Genomic DNA, 16,303 nt, shown 5'->3' with positions numbered 1-16,303 from the left:
GGTTAAACAAGTCCTCTGTGGGGAGCCGCCCCTCCGCACTCCTAACTTCTCGCTCCCTTTTGTCTTGCAGACTGACATGTCAGACAAAGGTCTGGGGGCCGTTTTGTCCCAGGAGGTGGAGGGACTCAATTGCCTGGTGCTGTACATAAGCCGCAAGTTGGCGGAGGGGGAGCAAAGGTACAGCACCGTCGAAAAGAAGTGCCTGGCCATCAGATGAGTGGTCGGTGACCGCAGCTTCTACCTCCTGAGGCACTCATTCATTCTCTGTTTGGACCATGCCCGACTCCAGTGACTCTACCGCATGAAGGATGCAAATGTGCAGATAACCCGTTGGTATCTGGCTTTACAGCTTTTTAAGTTCAAGGTCGTCCATATGCTGGGGTTGCAGATGATTGTGGCTGACTTCCTCTCTCGCTTCAGGGGGTGGGGTGGGGGGGATTTGGCTGTCAGCCAGCTGTATCTGCCAGTTATCACGCAGACATATGTCGCAAAGGGGGAGGACCCCCTCCTGGTATTCATGCCTACTCTATGAGAGCTTTGTCCTCCTCCAAAGCTCTCCTCAGAGGAATGGCAGTGGAAAACATATGTACAGCGGTGTCCTGGACTTCACCGTGTTCTCTTAATCGGTTCTATCTGCATGATACGTGCGAGTGTTCTCTAACTCGTTCAGTATTGAACGTGCTTGGCGACCAGCAACACACGGTCAGCTTTGGGTAGGTTACGTACACACAGTCATCACTGTAGAGAGCCAGTACATGCGCCACAGGCTGCCATGTGCTGTGGCTCTCTTCTATTTATTTGTATGAGGTCTTGAGTCTGCCACAGTGCAAAAAAAAAAAGGAAATGTTCCTGCCTGCTGTCCTGATATAAGTTCACTGTGTGTGAGTGTGTGTATGTGCACTTGCTGTGAGCACCCTCAGGCTATGTGATATCTCCGTCTACTCACACCATAGTGGCTCAGTGAGTTATGTTGCCCCCTCGTTCCTGCTCTGCTGACGTTGTTTTCACCCTGGCCATTCAGACAGGGCTTGGAGCAGGAGAAGGCCATGGCACAGCTAATATTATTTTATCCTTTTTGTGCATATGGCGCTTGTTTACTGGTGTGTGTTAGTGCTTGTGGACTCCGGTAGTCCAGTGGGGCATTGATCACATCCACCTTTGCCCTTATCCCAACGGTGACAGCTCTTAGAGGGTGAAGACTATATGAAATATAGTAGTTCCATACTGTAACTCCAGACTCTATGAGTAGAGGCGTAGCCCTCTACGTTTCGGGCCCCACTAGCTCCTCCTCAACATCAGCTGAAGAAAAAGCTGGCTTATTTGGAAGCAGAGCTCAGTTTACTTAGGAGTTATATAAAGTCAGTGCGGGAGGCCCATGCAGAGCACAAGGGAGTGAAAGAAAATCTACATGACCGTGCATGTGTGCAGGGATATACTCCAGTAGCGACAGCTCTTAGAGGGCTACAGCTATACTCACAGAATCTGGAGCTACAATACGTAACTAACATTTTGACACTGTGGCTGCCCAATCTAAGTCAGCCATAGATGTGAGTCGTGCATGCGCACGGTTGACTTAGATTGGGTAATGATGAAGCAGCGTTGGTTGAGCGAGCTAGAGAGTGAATGACGAGAGGGAGCAATGGAACGGAGAACAAACGTTTTTCAAAGGTTTCGAATCACTGCAACCACGAGAGGTTCTTGACCATAGTCATAACTGTAACATAACATAATTTCAGGCTGATAGGCCCAGTAGTATGCGAGATTAGCCAGACACACACACACACACACACACACACGCACACACATGCATATGCACAACCAAATGCACTATCCCCTCCCAGGCTAGCACCTGGTGGGGATAATAAAGACAAACATCAATACATATATATAGGCACAAATACATGTGTACGTGTGGATATGTCTACATACCCACATACCCACACATGTCCACACATGTAGTATCCATGTATGCAAATACATACATAATTGTCTGCACATATACATGTATGTACATAATATACCTTTAAACATTTTTTTTCCATTATCCAAGCCGCTTATCCGAATTTGGGTCACAGGATGCTGGAGCCCATCCCAGCAGTCATTGGGCGGCAGGCAGGGAGACACCCTGGACAAGCTGCCAATCCATCACAGGGCCCACACATTCACACCTAGGGACAATTTAGTATGGCCAATTAACCTGACCTACATGTCTTCGGACTGTGAGAGGGAACCAGAGAACATGCTGGGATGACCCCCCCCCCAAGGTTGGACAACCCCGGGGTTTGAACCCAGGACCTTCTTGCTGTGAGGTGATTGTGCTAACCACTGCGCCACTGTGCCGCCTTATACCTTTAAGTATATATACTATATGTACAGACTTGGAAAATTCATACTGATTCAAACTTTATACATGGAGAGCTAATACATATTCCTAACTGTTAACGATAGCATTAACGAACCACTCCTCATTACCCTTTGATGACCCTCACCTTCTGCGAGACTTGACGTAGGTCGACCCCCGGTCTTCGTCGGGCTCCATGGCTCTGCCATGCTCGCCGGTTGCCCGCTCGTAGTCGTGGCCCTGCCGCTGCCCCTGCGGCGGGACCCTGCCGCCGCCACTGCTGCTGCCGTCGGCCGTGGGGAAATCATAATAACCTTTCCTCTTGGCCTTCAGCCTCAGCTTGTTCCTGTAGTGCTCGATGTCTGACTTCTGCTTCAGGGCCAGGCTCACCTGCAGACGAAGAGATGTTATGCAGAGATTAGAACAAAGAGCGGCACGCTGCACTTCCTAAGTAGTGAAGTTTTGCTTCAGACCTCGTCTTTGCAATCTTGACAGTGGTTTTTTCTCTCTCTCTCTTTGTGTGCAAGACTGGAAAAAAGGGGTTGTTGAGAATAAAACGTTCTGAAAGAAACCGTTTTGTTGTAACCACAATCAAATAAAATTGGAAATAATAAATTAATAACGTCTTTGACTTCCACTCATTTTCATTTTGGCTGCTTTAAAACCTCCCCGATGAGAATGGGCCTGGTGTCGGAGACGTTTTAGTATTTCCTCTGACGGCCCAGGGAGGAGTAACGCTTCAAACCATCTGAAATGGAAACTACTTGAAAGGCGTGACACCGACTCTGAAAAGTAATGGTACTTTTAAAATCAGAGTACTGAGGGAAACTCGAGTCCCTTAGTTGACAATTGATTCAGCTTCTAAAGACGAGTCGTATATATTTTAGGGATGGAGGGAAGTCTTTTAAAGCACCATGGGCGTGGACGATAATAATTTGCAAAATGACTGAAGCTGATGTCAAAGCTGGAAACACGAAGAGAGCCAAAAGTCACAGGTAAATTTGTAATCCGATGTAGGAAGGGGTTACGGCCACAACAGCAAAACACCTCTTTTTCAAGATTTAAGAGACATTTCGGGCATTTAATCTCCCTCTCCGAACTCAAACTTCTACTTTTCAATATTAAGCACCGCAACTATTTTCAGCTATTTTTCAATTAAATTTCAGATTTTGGTTCCATTGCCTACCAACATGGGTATCGTCAGTTCGAATCCTTGTTACCCCCGGCTCGGTCGGGCGTCCCTACAGGCACAATTGGCCGTGTCTGCGGGTGGGGAGCCGGATGTGGGTATGTGTCCTGGTTGCTACACTGGCACCTCTTCTGCTTAGTCAGGGTGCCTGTTCGGGGGGGAGGGGAAACTGGGGGGAATAGCGTGATCCTCCCACATGCTATGTCCCCCTGGTGAAACCCCTCACTGTCAGGTGAAAAGAAGTGGCTGGTGACTCCACATGTATCGGAGGAGGCACGTGGTAGTCTGCGGCCCTCCCCAAATCGGCAGAGGAGATGGAGCAGCGACCGGGACGGCTCGGAAGAGTGGGGTGATTGGCCAAGTACAATTGGGGAGAAAAAGGGGGAAAAAAATTCAGATTTTGGAAACTATAAAGTGAGGAATTGAGGCGGTGAGGTAGCTGGTGAAGTGAGGCGACAGCGGTTGAAGTTACCTTGTTTTCTTTCCCCCTTTTTCTCCCCAGTTGTACTTGCCCAATTACCCTATTTTCCAAGCCGTCCTGGTCGCTGCTCCACCCCCTCTGCCGATCTGGGGAGGGCTGCAAACTACCACGTGCCTCCTCCGATACATGTGGAGTCGCCGGCCGCTTCATTTCACCTGACAGTGAGGAGTTTCAAAAGAGGGACGTAGCATGTGGGAGGATCATGCTATTCCCCCCAGAACAGGCACCACGACCGACCAGAAGAGGCGCCAGGGCAGCGACCAGGACACATACCCACATCTGGCTTCCCACTCCACAGACACGGCCAATTGTGTCTGTAGGGATGCCCGACCAAGCCGGAGATCCCTGTGTTGGTAGGCAACGGACTAGACCGCTACACTACCCAGATGCCCTGAAGTTACCTTGTTAAAAGCATTACAGAGGTTATAGGTTGCCTGGATTTGCACATCCCTTCACTTGTGGATTCACACAAGTGCAAGCAGCCTTTGTGTGTGTGTGTGTGTGTGTGTGTGTGTGTGTGTGTGTGTGTGTGTGTGTGTGTGTGTGTGTGTGTGTGTGTGTATTTGTGACATCTGACCTCTCCATTGAGGATTGCCGAGTCGTGGCTGCGGTCAGAGGATGTCGGGTGAGAGTAGGTGGGCTGAGCTGCCATTGGCTTTATGGCAATGAGCTGCAGGGAGCCAGATGAGGTGTCATATGGATCTGCAAAACAACAGCGGGGGATTCAAAAACACATAAACACATTATAAATTTGCCTAATTACCAACCTAAACGTCTCTTTTACTCTCTCTTGACACACACACAAACACAGAGCTCATAGTGTGTTGGCTGCTGGTCACCTTGGCCCTCAGTGACTGACAGTATGTGATTCCATTAGACACCAGTCGCCTTTGTCAGTGAATAAAGTGGTTGACAAAGGCAATAAATCACAGCTGCTACAGTGTTGACCTCAGAGGCTGTAGCAGCACATCTCTGTGACGGAAGAAGCGGACGGACTCTTTCCTGACTGTACGTCATACAAACTGGATTCAAATCAAACCCCTCCCCCCAACCCTGCTGATGAATTATTCACCGCCAGTCGTTATGAAAATGAAATTCCGAGGGTTCGGCCCAATTCATAAGTAATTTGTCTGGCTTTCAACTACGTAGCAAACCTGTGGGGCGGGGGGAGAAAAAAAAACGAGACAGTTGTACTGACAAATATACAAGTATAGCTGTCTTTTGAGTCAGCTTTGGCAGACAAAAAATAAAAATAGAGGAGCGAATCAGTCCAAGCGCTTGACACTTTTCACTTGAATGGCAAAACACCAAAAATAGGCCTTCTCTCCAGTCAGCGCAACGCAGTCGGAAGCGTAACGAGAGATATGCCACATGTTAGATGGGGGCTCGAGATAGAGAGATGAGACTACACAGAGCCTTCACTTATTTGTTTTTTCCAAAGTGAGTGTGCGTGTGTGCATGCCAAGATTTTCCCCGCTCCGACACAGCACAACATGTCAGCAGAGTGTCTGTCTCATGCATATTCATCTCATCCATCTCTGCCGACTGCTGAGTGGCTACCTTTCTGCCCGTATTAAAAAGAAAAAAAAAAAAACTGCGGACGCAGTGGGTTTTCTCTGAGATTACCTGAGTGCGGGAGAAACAAAGGGTAACTAGGAAAGTGTTTTATGGGGGGGGGGGTGAAGAATTGAAAGGGACTTGTGTGTCTGTGGCAACCGTCGCCCCTTTTTTTCCAGCCGGCATCGGAGGGGATTGCGGAATAAATTATTTGTATTTGCACCAGTGTGCGTGTGCACGTGCGTGTGTGTGTGTGTCTCTCACCGTCCCTCTTGCAGCTCTCCTCCTTTGTCAGTTTCTGCTGCGCTGTGACTTTCTGCACCGTCAGGCCCCTGCCGGAATTCAGCTTCTCTGATTCGTCGCTGATGATGGAACCATCCTCGCTCGGCAGCCTGCTGCAAGTAACCATAGCAACAGGGGAGGCGGTGAGCTCTCAGGCAGCTGGGCTCGCAGGCCGGTTATGTCATCCCTGCCTCACCTTCCTCCCCTACCTCCCCTTCCTCCCTCCAACCAGAGTCAGGACTCACGCCGAGCCGTGACGGCTGTAGCTGCTGTTCTATCCGAGGTATTTGTCTTAAGTATTTACTGAATAATCGCCAAAAGCGGAGTAGTTCCTAACACCATCCATAAAGTGCAATGCACCTGTGTTGTAAAAGTCAGTAAGCCTCGCTAAAATGGGACTAATTGAGAGCATGTAGGCTGTCATCGGTTGGTTATAACAATGTTAGAATAATCCCTTGCAACGTCTACAGGCATAGCAACACCACAGAGGCACACGAGCAATATTATCAGCTGTCAAGTGCTCTGATCGGGTATCAGTTCCCTCTAGCAGTGTGTATGTGTGTGTGTGTTTGTGTGCATGTGTAATTCTGCGCACATGTGTGCGTGCAAGAGTTCGCGATGAAGTTGAGAGTGCCTTTTCATTGACTGAGCAAACAATTGCTTTGTGCAGTTCTTGTTTAACCGGCTTCAAACGCCATACTGTCGTTTGCATTAGAGCTGATCAAACCCCAGCTCAGAGGACTAAGAGGCTGACAGTGACATCAAAGAGCCATGGTTTGTCCCCTAATTGTCTGGTAATAATGATAACAGAGAGAGAGAGAGAGAGAGAGAGAGAGAGAGAGAGAGAGAGAGAGAGAGAGAGAGAGAGAGAGAGAGAGAGAGAGAGAGAGAGAGAGAGAGAGAGAGAGAGAGAGAGAGAGAGAGAGAGAGAGAGAGAGAGAGAGAGAGAGAGAGAGAGAGAGAGAGAGAGAGACTTTTGCTTTGTCTGCTACACTACTGCATCCACTGAGGCAGGGATGGAGAATGCTCCGTATGACACATACACACACACACACACACACACACACACACACACACACACACACACACACACACACACACACTGGATCCTGAGGCTAAGATGTGCGGAGTATCAGAAGCGCTTTTTGATGTGCAAAGAATATTTTTACATTCCCTGTTTTAAGATATTTCTGCATTTGTGTGCGTGCATGTGCACTTTGTTTACTTACTTACTTGTTTATCTATTTATTTTGTGGGGGGGGGGCTGATAAACCCTGCCATGGCATCATGACGCTAACAAAGGGTTGATTTGGGAGGAAAAGAGTTGCAATCAGATTAGAGTCACAGTTCTGTGTGCATGTGTGAAGCGACATCAGGGAGATTTTTATCATGTTATTTCCTTTTTTTTTTAGATCATTTCAAAGGGAAGCCAAATCTCTCTCTCTCTCGCTCTCTCTCTCTCGTTTTCTGGACACTTTTGCCAGTTTTTTTTTCTTTTCCCATTTCTCTCCCCATTTGTACCCAGTCAATTACCCCACTCTTCTGAGCTGTCCCAGTTGCTGCTCCACCCTCTCTGCTGATCCGGGGGGGGGGGGGGGGCTGCAGACTACCACATGCCTCCTCCAACACATGTGGAGTCGCCAGCTGCTTCTTTTCACCTGAGAGTGAGGAGTTTCTCTAGGGGGACGTAGTGCATGGGAGGATCACGCTATTCCCCCCCAGTTCCCACTCCTCCCCCCCAAACAGGCGCCCCGGCCGACCAGAGGAGGCACTAGTGCAGCGACCCGGACACATACCCACTTCCGGCTTCCCACCCGCAGACACTGCCAATTGTGTCTGTAGGGATGCCCGACCAAGCCGGAGGTAATACTGGGATTTGAACCGGCGATCCCCGTGTTGGTAGGCAACGGAATAGACCGCTGTGCTACCCAGAAACCCCACTTGCTAGCGATGTTTTGACAAGATGATATGCATATCTGCATATGAGGCCTCTGGGTTCTGAAGTCATGATTTCACTGTGAAATCATGCACAAGTTTAAATAGGTTGCCAAATTTAACTTGATTCATGACATAATTACATGTATTTATAAGGATCAATATGTAAACTGTACACAAAGTTAACAAATTGCACCAGTCAGCAAGAAAGACCTGGACAGTTTCGAAAAAGTGTGAAATAAAACCATACCTTGTGTTAAAATATGAACATGAACTCTTTCTAAATGTTGCTGTCATGCACCAGTGTAAAAGGCTGAGGATATGTGCAGTGCAAAGTAACACTAGCAAACATTATATAAAAAGACTGTTGTGTACTGGCTGCATGCACAGTGATCGCATCGAAAACTATAAATATGGCTGTGAGGAAACAGATCCAGCAAATATATTTCACAATAAATATGGCTACCAGCTTTATAAAGCAAACAAACGGCTCCAGCGAATAAGATGAAAAACATCTCTAAACCCTTTCCAAAATCATTTGTAGCACTTCCACTCTCCAGACTCCCGGTTCTGTTACATAAATTTCCTCTTCATCATTATCCTGCCTCCTTATGAAAAATGCAAAAAAACGAATACCCTTTTCTGTTCCTCCATAAAACAATTTGGCATAATTTAATGTGGCCATTTTTTCTGAAACTGCTCTACCAGCTGTCAGATAAAGCAAATGGTCAAGTTCAATGGCATCTACATAGACTCACTAACACACACGCACACACACACACACACACACACACACACACACACACAAAAGCCTGGATGAACCTTAAATACAGGATATAGTCAATATCGATACCTTTTGCGGATGTCCGTGGTGAGGTTCTTCTTGTTGATGGTGCCGTCCTGTTGCAAGGCCTTCTCTAGAGAAAGCGTCGTGTCCCTGATGGGTCGGGACATCACCAGGGTGTCCTCAGTGACAGGAAGGGTCTCCTCGTCACCTCCCTGCTGGCCTAGGTGCTGCTTGGCATAGTCAAAACCCTGGACTGGCTGGGAGGTGGCGAGTCCAGGTAGACACACAGGGTTTAAGTGCCAGGGAAGGGAAATAGTGATGAAATGAAATGCCTTGACAATTTTGGGGGGGGGGGGTTTCCCCCCTCTTTCTCCCCCATTGTATCCAGCCAATTACTTCACTCTTCCGAGCCGTCCCGGTCGCTGCTCCACCCCCTCCTCCGATCTGAGGAGGGATGCAGACTACCACATGCCTCCTCCAATCCATGTGGAGTCCCCAGCTTCTTCTTTTCACCTGACAGTGAGGAGTTTCGCCAGGGGGACGTAGCGCATGGGAGGATCATGCTATTCCCCCCAGTTCCCCCTCCCCTCCCAAACAGGCGCCCCGACCGACCGGAGGAGGCATTAGTGCAGCGACCAGGACACATACCCACATCCGGCTTCTCACCCGCAGACACGGCCAAATGTGTCTGTAGGGGCGCCCCACCAAGCCAGAGGGAACATGGGGATTCGAACAGGCAATCCCTGTGTTGGTAGGCAACGGAATAGACCGATACGCCACCCATGCCTTGAGAATTTAACCAAGGACCATTGATTGACATACAATAGTACACATACCTGTTCTCATACTCGAACAGAGAATTATTTATTATTATTTATTATTATTGTAGCCGATACATATAAGAGCGGCAGATCTATCACTGAAGACGGACATCTCAAAACCTCAAATTTGTTTCAATGACTTCTCAAAGAAATTCAGAGAACAAAACAAGGGTTAATGCACTGCTGTTGATAAGCGTCCCTTAGAAGTAAGCCCTTCATCTTTACAGTTCATGTCTAATAAATGACTTGACAAAGGGAGATTTTGAGACACCCCCCCCCCCGAAACATGGTAATTAGATAAGACTGTATAAAGCACCAGAGCCCAGAGGGGAGGAGGATTCACAGTGGGGTTCTCCTGCTCTACATACTGGATGTCCACGGGATTAAAGAGAATGGCAGACACCAAAAGGAACTAATACACACACACACACGCACACGCACACGCACACACACACACGCATACACACACACAGACGCCTCGTCAAAGATTTAGCAGCGCTCTCATCACCGTGTTGGAACTTATCTGTCACGCATCACTGCCTCAGTGCTCCCAAGCCAGAGTGAAATCAATACGTGATACTGTCATGACAAAAGTACACACATTCCCTCTTTTTCTGCAACACTCACACACATGCACGCAGATGTGTGCCTAAGAGTGACTTCTGATGGTTTTCACTCAAGTTAAAAGTGCTAGCTGCTTTACACAAAAGGGGATCCACTGAGGTTCAGGTGGTGAAAACACCGAGACCTATACCAGTAGAGAAAATCCAAGATCAGTCGATCTATCTATTAGGGGTGGGGGGGATCAATTCACGTAAGAATCGCGATTCTTATCTTGTATGGTTCTGAATAGATTCACAAATTCCAAACATCGATTTTTAAAAACTTTTTTTTCAGTCTTAAGTAGCCTCCTCGCTGCTGGCAGCGTTGACTTGCCGCGCACCTCTTCCGGCTTCCGGAAAACACGTCAGCGGCTAGCCAGTCATTGCTAACGTTAGCGCTCGGTAGCCTTTCTAAAAATGGAGCAGCAATAAACACAGCCAGTCCCGTCATCATTGAAGGGCAAGCGTTTGGTCGCATTTTGGATTTTACAATCTCCCGGGGAAGAAGGAGCTTGACATGGCTCATTCAAAATGCATGATTTGCAAAACGAAAGTTAAGCGTTTCGGGAACACTACACGTGTTAGGTCTCACATCATACGCCATCGCCCAGAGGTGAAAGAAGCGGAACAGCGACCTCCTGCAACCTTAACAAACAACCAATGCACACTGCAACACTTTATTAAACTCCCAGCCAGCTCTGAACGGGCAAACAAAACAAAACAAAAACTCGATCCATCGCCTATATCATTTTAAAAAAAAACCGGCACCCCTACAGCATGGTCGACAATGAAGGCTTGAGATTTGTGACCCAGAAAATTGAGCCAAAGTACAACCGGTTACTTTTTAGCCCGGTGCGGGATTCGATATGACGTGTACTGCACCACAAGGCGACATCACTAACCGCTCGGCTAAAGGGTCAGACCTGTTAACAAGGGGCTAACGGGTCTTACTAGTAGTTTACAATAGCGTCACGTCGGTGTTTTACTAAGAAAGGTTAGGTTTGCCGTTGTGTGGTCACATTATTGCAATCAATTCACATAACTTTTTCAAATATAAAAACCACATAATCTTATACACACTTCAGTCTGCTTTCATGCAATAATTTGCCTCATCGCCTTTCTTAGCACACAGCGGACTTGAGTAGATCCTGAAATTAGCACCCCTGTGTACCAAATCCAGAATCGTTTTTGAACCGGGAATCCTTTTGGATCGAAAATCGATTTTGAATCGAATCATGACCCCAACAATCGAAATCAAATCGTGAGATTCCGAAAGATTCCCACCCCTACTAGCTATCTATTATCTACCCATCTATCCATATATAGCTATCCATCTATACAGATAGGTAGGTAGGTAGGTAGGTAGGTAGATAGATAGATAGATAGATAGATAGATAGATAGATAGATAGATAGATAGATAGATAGATAGATAGATAGATAGATAGATAGATAGATAGATAGATAGATAGATAGATAGATAGATAGATAGATAGATAGATAGATGATGTGTATGTTTTGACTTCATTTTTTGAGGCATTCATCTCTTGAAAAAAAAAATGCCAGAAAATTAATCTTAATGTTTTCACAATTAAGTTCTTTACCCACTATGTCAGAATTAGGATGTTTAGGGAAAATCTTGTATGAATACTTCTGAATAACTCTTAAGTGCTTGTTGTTTTTCCACTGTATTCTTCATAAAATAGGATGTTTAGTTGTGTCCATTTAGAGATAATTATCCACTGGAATGTTACATACCTTCGTACAAAAGTAATAAACACATGGAAAAACAGCATATGATGACGCTTTTAGTCAACTACCAAATACAACGTACCTTCATACTGCATCACTCTGCAAGGTTTTTTTTTCTTCTTTCCCATTTGTCTCAACTGCCATTTATCTGTACCATCAGTAGACTAAAATTAACTGCACTTTATGAGAAGGGACACAGTGACGTGTGTGTGTGTGTGTGTGTGTGTGTGTGTGTAGGAAGAATTTATTTTCTAAGGTAAAAGGATTGCAACACCTTTATACGGCAGCAGTCCAAACGGATTTCCAATTTTTTTGGTAGTCTGCTACACAGAAGAAAATGGTTGGTCTCAAACACACACACACACACACACACACACACACACACACACACACACACACACACACACACACACACACACACACACACACACACAGGCACATACAGAGACATATGCAGAAATACACAACTATATACAATAGAGGCCTTGGGAAAAATGTGGTCCTTAAGTCAGTGACCAAGTTCAGTAAAGCATGGCATGGACAAATTAAACTTTATACCATAATCTCATTTGTACAGTCCTACATAGCATTTCAAGTGGCTTCATAAAACATCCATCCATCCATTATCCAAACTGCTTATCCTGCTCTCAGGGTTGCGGGGATGCTGGAGCCTATCCCAGCAGTCATTGGGTGGCAGGAGGGGTGACACCCTTGACAGGCTGCCAGTTCATCACAGGGCCGCCACACACATTCACACCTAGGGACAAATTAGTACAGCTGATTCACCTGACCTACATGTCTTTGGACTGTGGGAGGAAACCGGAGCACCCGGAGGAGGGTGTTTCATAAAACATTTGTCAGATAAAGCTGATCTAGAGACAGCCAAACATTTTTCTTTATATGTTGGATTGGAAGATGAGCTTAACACTTATGGGTACATTCGTGTGAGGTTACACATAGTTGGACTCAGTCTGTCACTGAAAATGACTAAACAGCCTTCCCTGCAACATCCCAGATGATTCTACAAGATATTCTGGTCCAGCCCATGAAACGTGTCTTTGTTCCCCACAGAATAGCAGGTAGGACAGAAATCCATCATAGGTCATGGTGTATAACTAGTGTAGCGTGCCTGTCAAACCCCACGGGTACCTAGTCGAGCCTTTAAAATAATGAGGAAAAAAACAGGTCTACACTATAATAACATAAGAAAGAAAGGCAGATACCTGGTGGTAGTAGCCCACATCCCTCCGATACGCCATCTAGAAACAATTAAAATGCATCAGAGGCATGTAATGACAGACAGACAGACAGACAGACAGATAAATAGATAGACAGACAGAGATAAATAGATAGACAGAGATTAGATAGCTAGATAGCTAGCTAGCTAGCTAGATAGATAGATAGATAGATAGATAGATAGATAGATAGATAGATAGATAGATAGATAGATAGATAGATAGATAGATAGATAGATAGATAGATAGATAGATAGATAGATAGATAGATAGATAGATGGAGTGTGTGTGTTTGTTGTATGTTTTTACTTTAGCACGAGGGTTGAGGTTGAGGTTGCCCATGGCATCGGCTTTAAAGTCATTCTTGTTCTTCCTGCACAGCACAGCGGTGATGATGATGATGATGAGTGTGACTACGCTAATGGGAGCCAACACTGCTGCTATGATCCACAGGTTGTTAGGAGGGTTTTTGACCACAGCTGAAAAAGCACAAGGCACGTTTTCAATCATTTCAGCATGTGGCAGCCGATATGCTCTGAAGTGTAAATGGCAGAAGTCATGTGTGCATATGTGCAGATAACAGTGTGGTGTGTGCATGTGCTGCAGCCAGAGTTTAAAATATATAATTGAAAGCACCTTAAAGTTCTTCAGTGTAAAGCATACGCCCTTGCTACAGATTCGTACAGATGCATCTGTTACATCCCCTTCACATCCCCTTTTAACTGACAGATACACGGCCCGACTCGATACGCAGTGTGTCTGATTCAGCTGTTACACTGGAGGCAAAAATCTATAAGTGAATAGAGCACTCCTCTTTCCATCCTGACCAATTCAGTCGCTCTCTCTCGGCAGTGCAGCTCAAACAAGCAGCGTTCTGCCCCGTGGATCTGAGAGCGATTAGGAAGCAAAAATAAAAATCTCAACCTTTTCATCTGCTCCTTTTAACCGAACAGTATCTTTTTTTTTCTTTCTTTCTGTGCTCAGCAGGAGTGATGTATTTCTGTCTGCCCGTCTGTCGGCCTAAATAACTTGCAGCCTACCCATTCCACTTGTCCAGTATCCGGAAAAGACTCTGTACTTACGTTCTGCCTGCAGCTGGACAAAGTAACCCAGGGTGAGGGCCATGATCTGAGAGTCCACGGTGTTCAGGACCTTGGCGGCAGACGTGCCCATTAACGGAGTGCTGTTTCGCTGGACGTAGTAGGTCATCTCCGCGGGGCTCTTCAACCCTGCAACCCTTCGGATGCTCACCATCTGATGTGAAAAAGAACAGGGCTGGAGCCTACCATGTTTGCCTGCACTCATCGTGCAAAATAACTGTCACAAAATGGATAATAATTTCACGCCTTGACATAAAGCTGCTTTAGTTCAACACAGAAAATAATCAGATGTGATAACAAAAAAACAAAAAAAGAAAAGGACAATTAGGGGAAAAAAAGACGCGATTTTAGCTTCCTGTTGGCTTGAAGGAAAATGCGTGGATACCGTGGAGAGCAGCGACTACTTTGTTGTGAAAACATTCAACTTCTGGCTTGTTTTGAAGTGCAATTAGCGCATGATAAGCTGCAAATCTCCCTAATTAGGATGAACTGCGGGTGTGCATGCATGCGTGTGCACAAATGTTGATCTCAGTGTATTGGTTTTGATCATGAAATATTCATCCTGAACAAAGAAAAAAGAAGAAAACATCCGTCGGGTTACTGTCTCCATTTGGCTACTGATTAAGGAAAGGAACACACGCCTGGGAATTTCAATAAAAACGTCTGAAAAAAGTGACGCGAAGCCTCTAAAATGCTTTGTCTCTCTGTAATACCGCATGTCGCAGTGTTGGAAAATAAATCCGTCATCGCATTAAAGTCAGAGAAGAAGAGTGCGTGGGCTGTTGGCTTGTACTTCACCTGGACAGTGTAGCTGCCTACGGTGGTGGCTCTCTTGAAGCGGCTCCCCTGCTGGCCCGCCACCACGAACAGCTCCGCCAGCCGTTGCTCCATTAGACTGGCAAAGCTTTGGTACTGTCTGTCCAGGCTGGAGTTATCCACATCCTGGATCACTGCAAAGACAAAGAGAGAGAGAGAGAGAGAGAGAGAGAGAGAGAGAGAGAGAGAGAGAGAGAGAGAGAGAGAGAGAGAGAGAGAGAGAGAGAGAGAGAGAGAGAGAGAGAGAGAGAGAGAGAGAGAGAGAGAGATGGAAGGGGGAGAGAGAGATGGACAAAGGCCAGATAGATGAAGAAATGATGAGAATGGAAACGTGCAGAAATAAAAAGCGAGTGTAGGTCGTTAAGAAATGAAGAGAGAAAAAAGTCAGCCAGCAGGGGATTTTTTACACTTCACTTAGTTTGACGTGACCTTATTCCAGACAATTAAGTTGTGCATAAACTCACACAAAGATGTTGTGTGTAGACAGTACTAAGGTTGAAAGTTTCCCATACATATATACATGTATATATATATATACATATATATATATACACGTATATATGCCCATAAGTCATGAGCACTTAACAGTTCTGTCCTTTGAATAGAATTTGCTTATAAAAGCTAACACTTAGGAGCGGCATGGTGACACAGTGGTTAGCACGGTCACCTCACAGCAAGAAGGTTCTGGGTTCGAGCCCCGGGGTAGTCCAACCTTGGGGGTCGTCCCAGGTCGTCCTCTGTGTGGAGTTTTCATGTTCTCTCCATGTCTACGTGGGTTTCCTCCGGGTGCTCCGTTTTCCTCCCACAGTCCAACCACAAGTAGGTCAGGTGAATCGGCCATACTAAATTGTCCCTAGGTGTGAATGTGTGTGTGTGTGTGTGTGTGTGTTGGCCCTGTGAAGGCCTGGTGGCCTGTATATCCATCCATCCATTATCCAAACTGCTTATCCTGCTCAGGGTCGCGGGGATGCTGGAGTCTATCCCAGTAGTCATTGGGCGGCATGCGGGGAGACACCCTGGACAGGCCGACAGTCCATCATAGGGCTGACATACACACACACACACACACACACACACACACACACACACACACACACACACACACACACACACACACACACACACACACATATTCACACCTAGGGACAATTTAGTACAGCCAATTTACCTGACCTACGTCTTTGGACTGTGGGAGGAAACCGGAGCACCCGGAGGAAACCCACGCAGGCATGGGGAGAACATGCAAACTCCACACGGAGGACGACCTGGGACGACCCCCAAGGTTGGACTACCCCGGGGCTTGAACCCAGGACCTTCTTGAAGTGAGGCGGCCAAGCTAACCACTGCGCCACCGTGCCGCCCATATACACACACGTGCATGCAAATGATTAACAGCACCATGTAAGC

At 46.5% G+C, this 16,303-nt stretch overlaps 1 protein-coding gene across 1 annotated transcript in view; it reads right to left on the bottom strand.

Moving 5' to 3' along the window:
• The window catches only part of kiaa1549lb (KIAA1549-like b), a 111,781-nt gene that overhangs the window by 32,812 nt on the left and 62,666 nt on the right, over positions 1 to 16,303 (bottom strand). The window contains exons 10-17 of the mRNA XM_056279384.1: positions 14,879 to 15,030; positions 14,063 to 14,234; positions 13,290 to 13,459; positions 12,969 to 13,004; positions 8,639 to 8,829; positions 5,833 to 5,963; positions 4,589 to 4,713; positions 2,490 to 2,731 (exon numbers count right to left, since the gene is read on the bottom strand). Coding sequence (XP_056135359.1) covers positions 2,490 to 2,731; positions 4,589 to 4,713; positions 5,833 to 5,963; positions 8,639 to 8,829; positions 12,969 to 13,004; positions 13,290 to 13,459; positions 14,063 to 14,234; positions 14,879 to 15,030 — 1,219 coding nt within the window. The remainder of the gene's footprint in view (positions 1 to 2,489; positions 2,732 to 4,588; positions 4,714 to 5,832; positions 5,964 to 8,638; positions 8,830 to 12,968; positions 13,005 to 13,289; positions 13,460 to 14,062; positions 14,235 to 14,878; positions 15,031 to 16,303) is intronic.

This window comes from Lampris incognitus, chromosome 4, assembly GCF_029633865.1.
Source record: "Lampris incognitus isolate fLamInc1 chromosome 4, fLamInc1.hap2, whole genome shotgun sequence".
NCBI lineage: Eukaryota > Metazoa > Chordata > Actinopteri > Lampriformes > Lampridae > Lampris > Lampris incognitus.
Note: the sequence above shows the minus strand (reverse complement) of the source record. Positions and strands in the feature narration are given on the sequence as shown.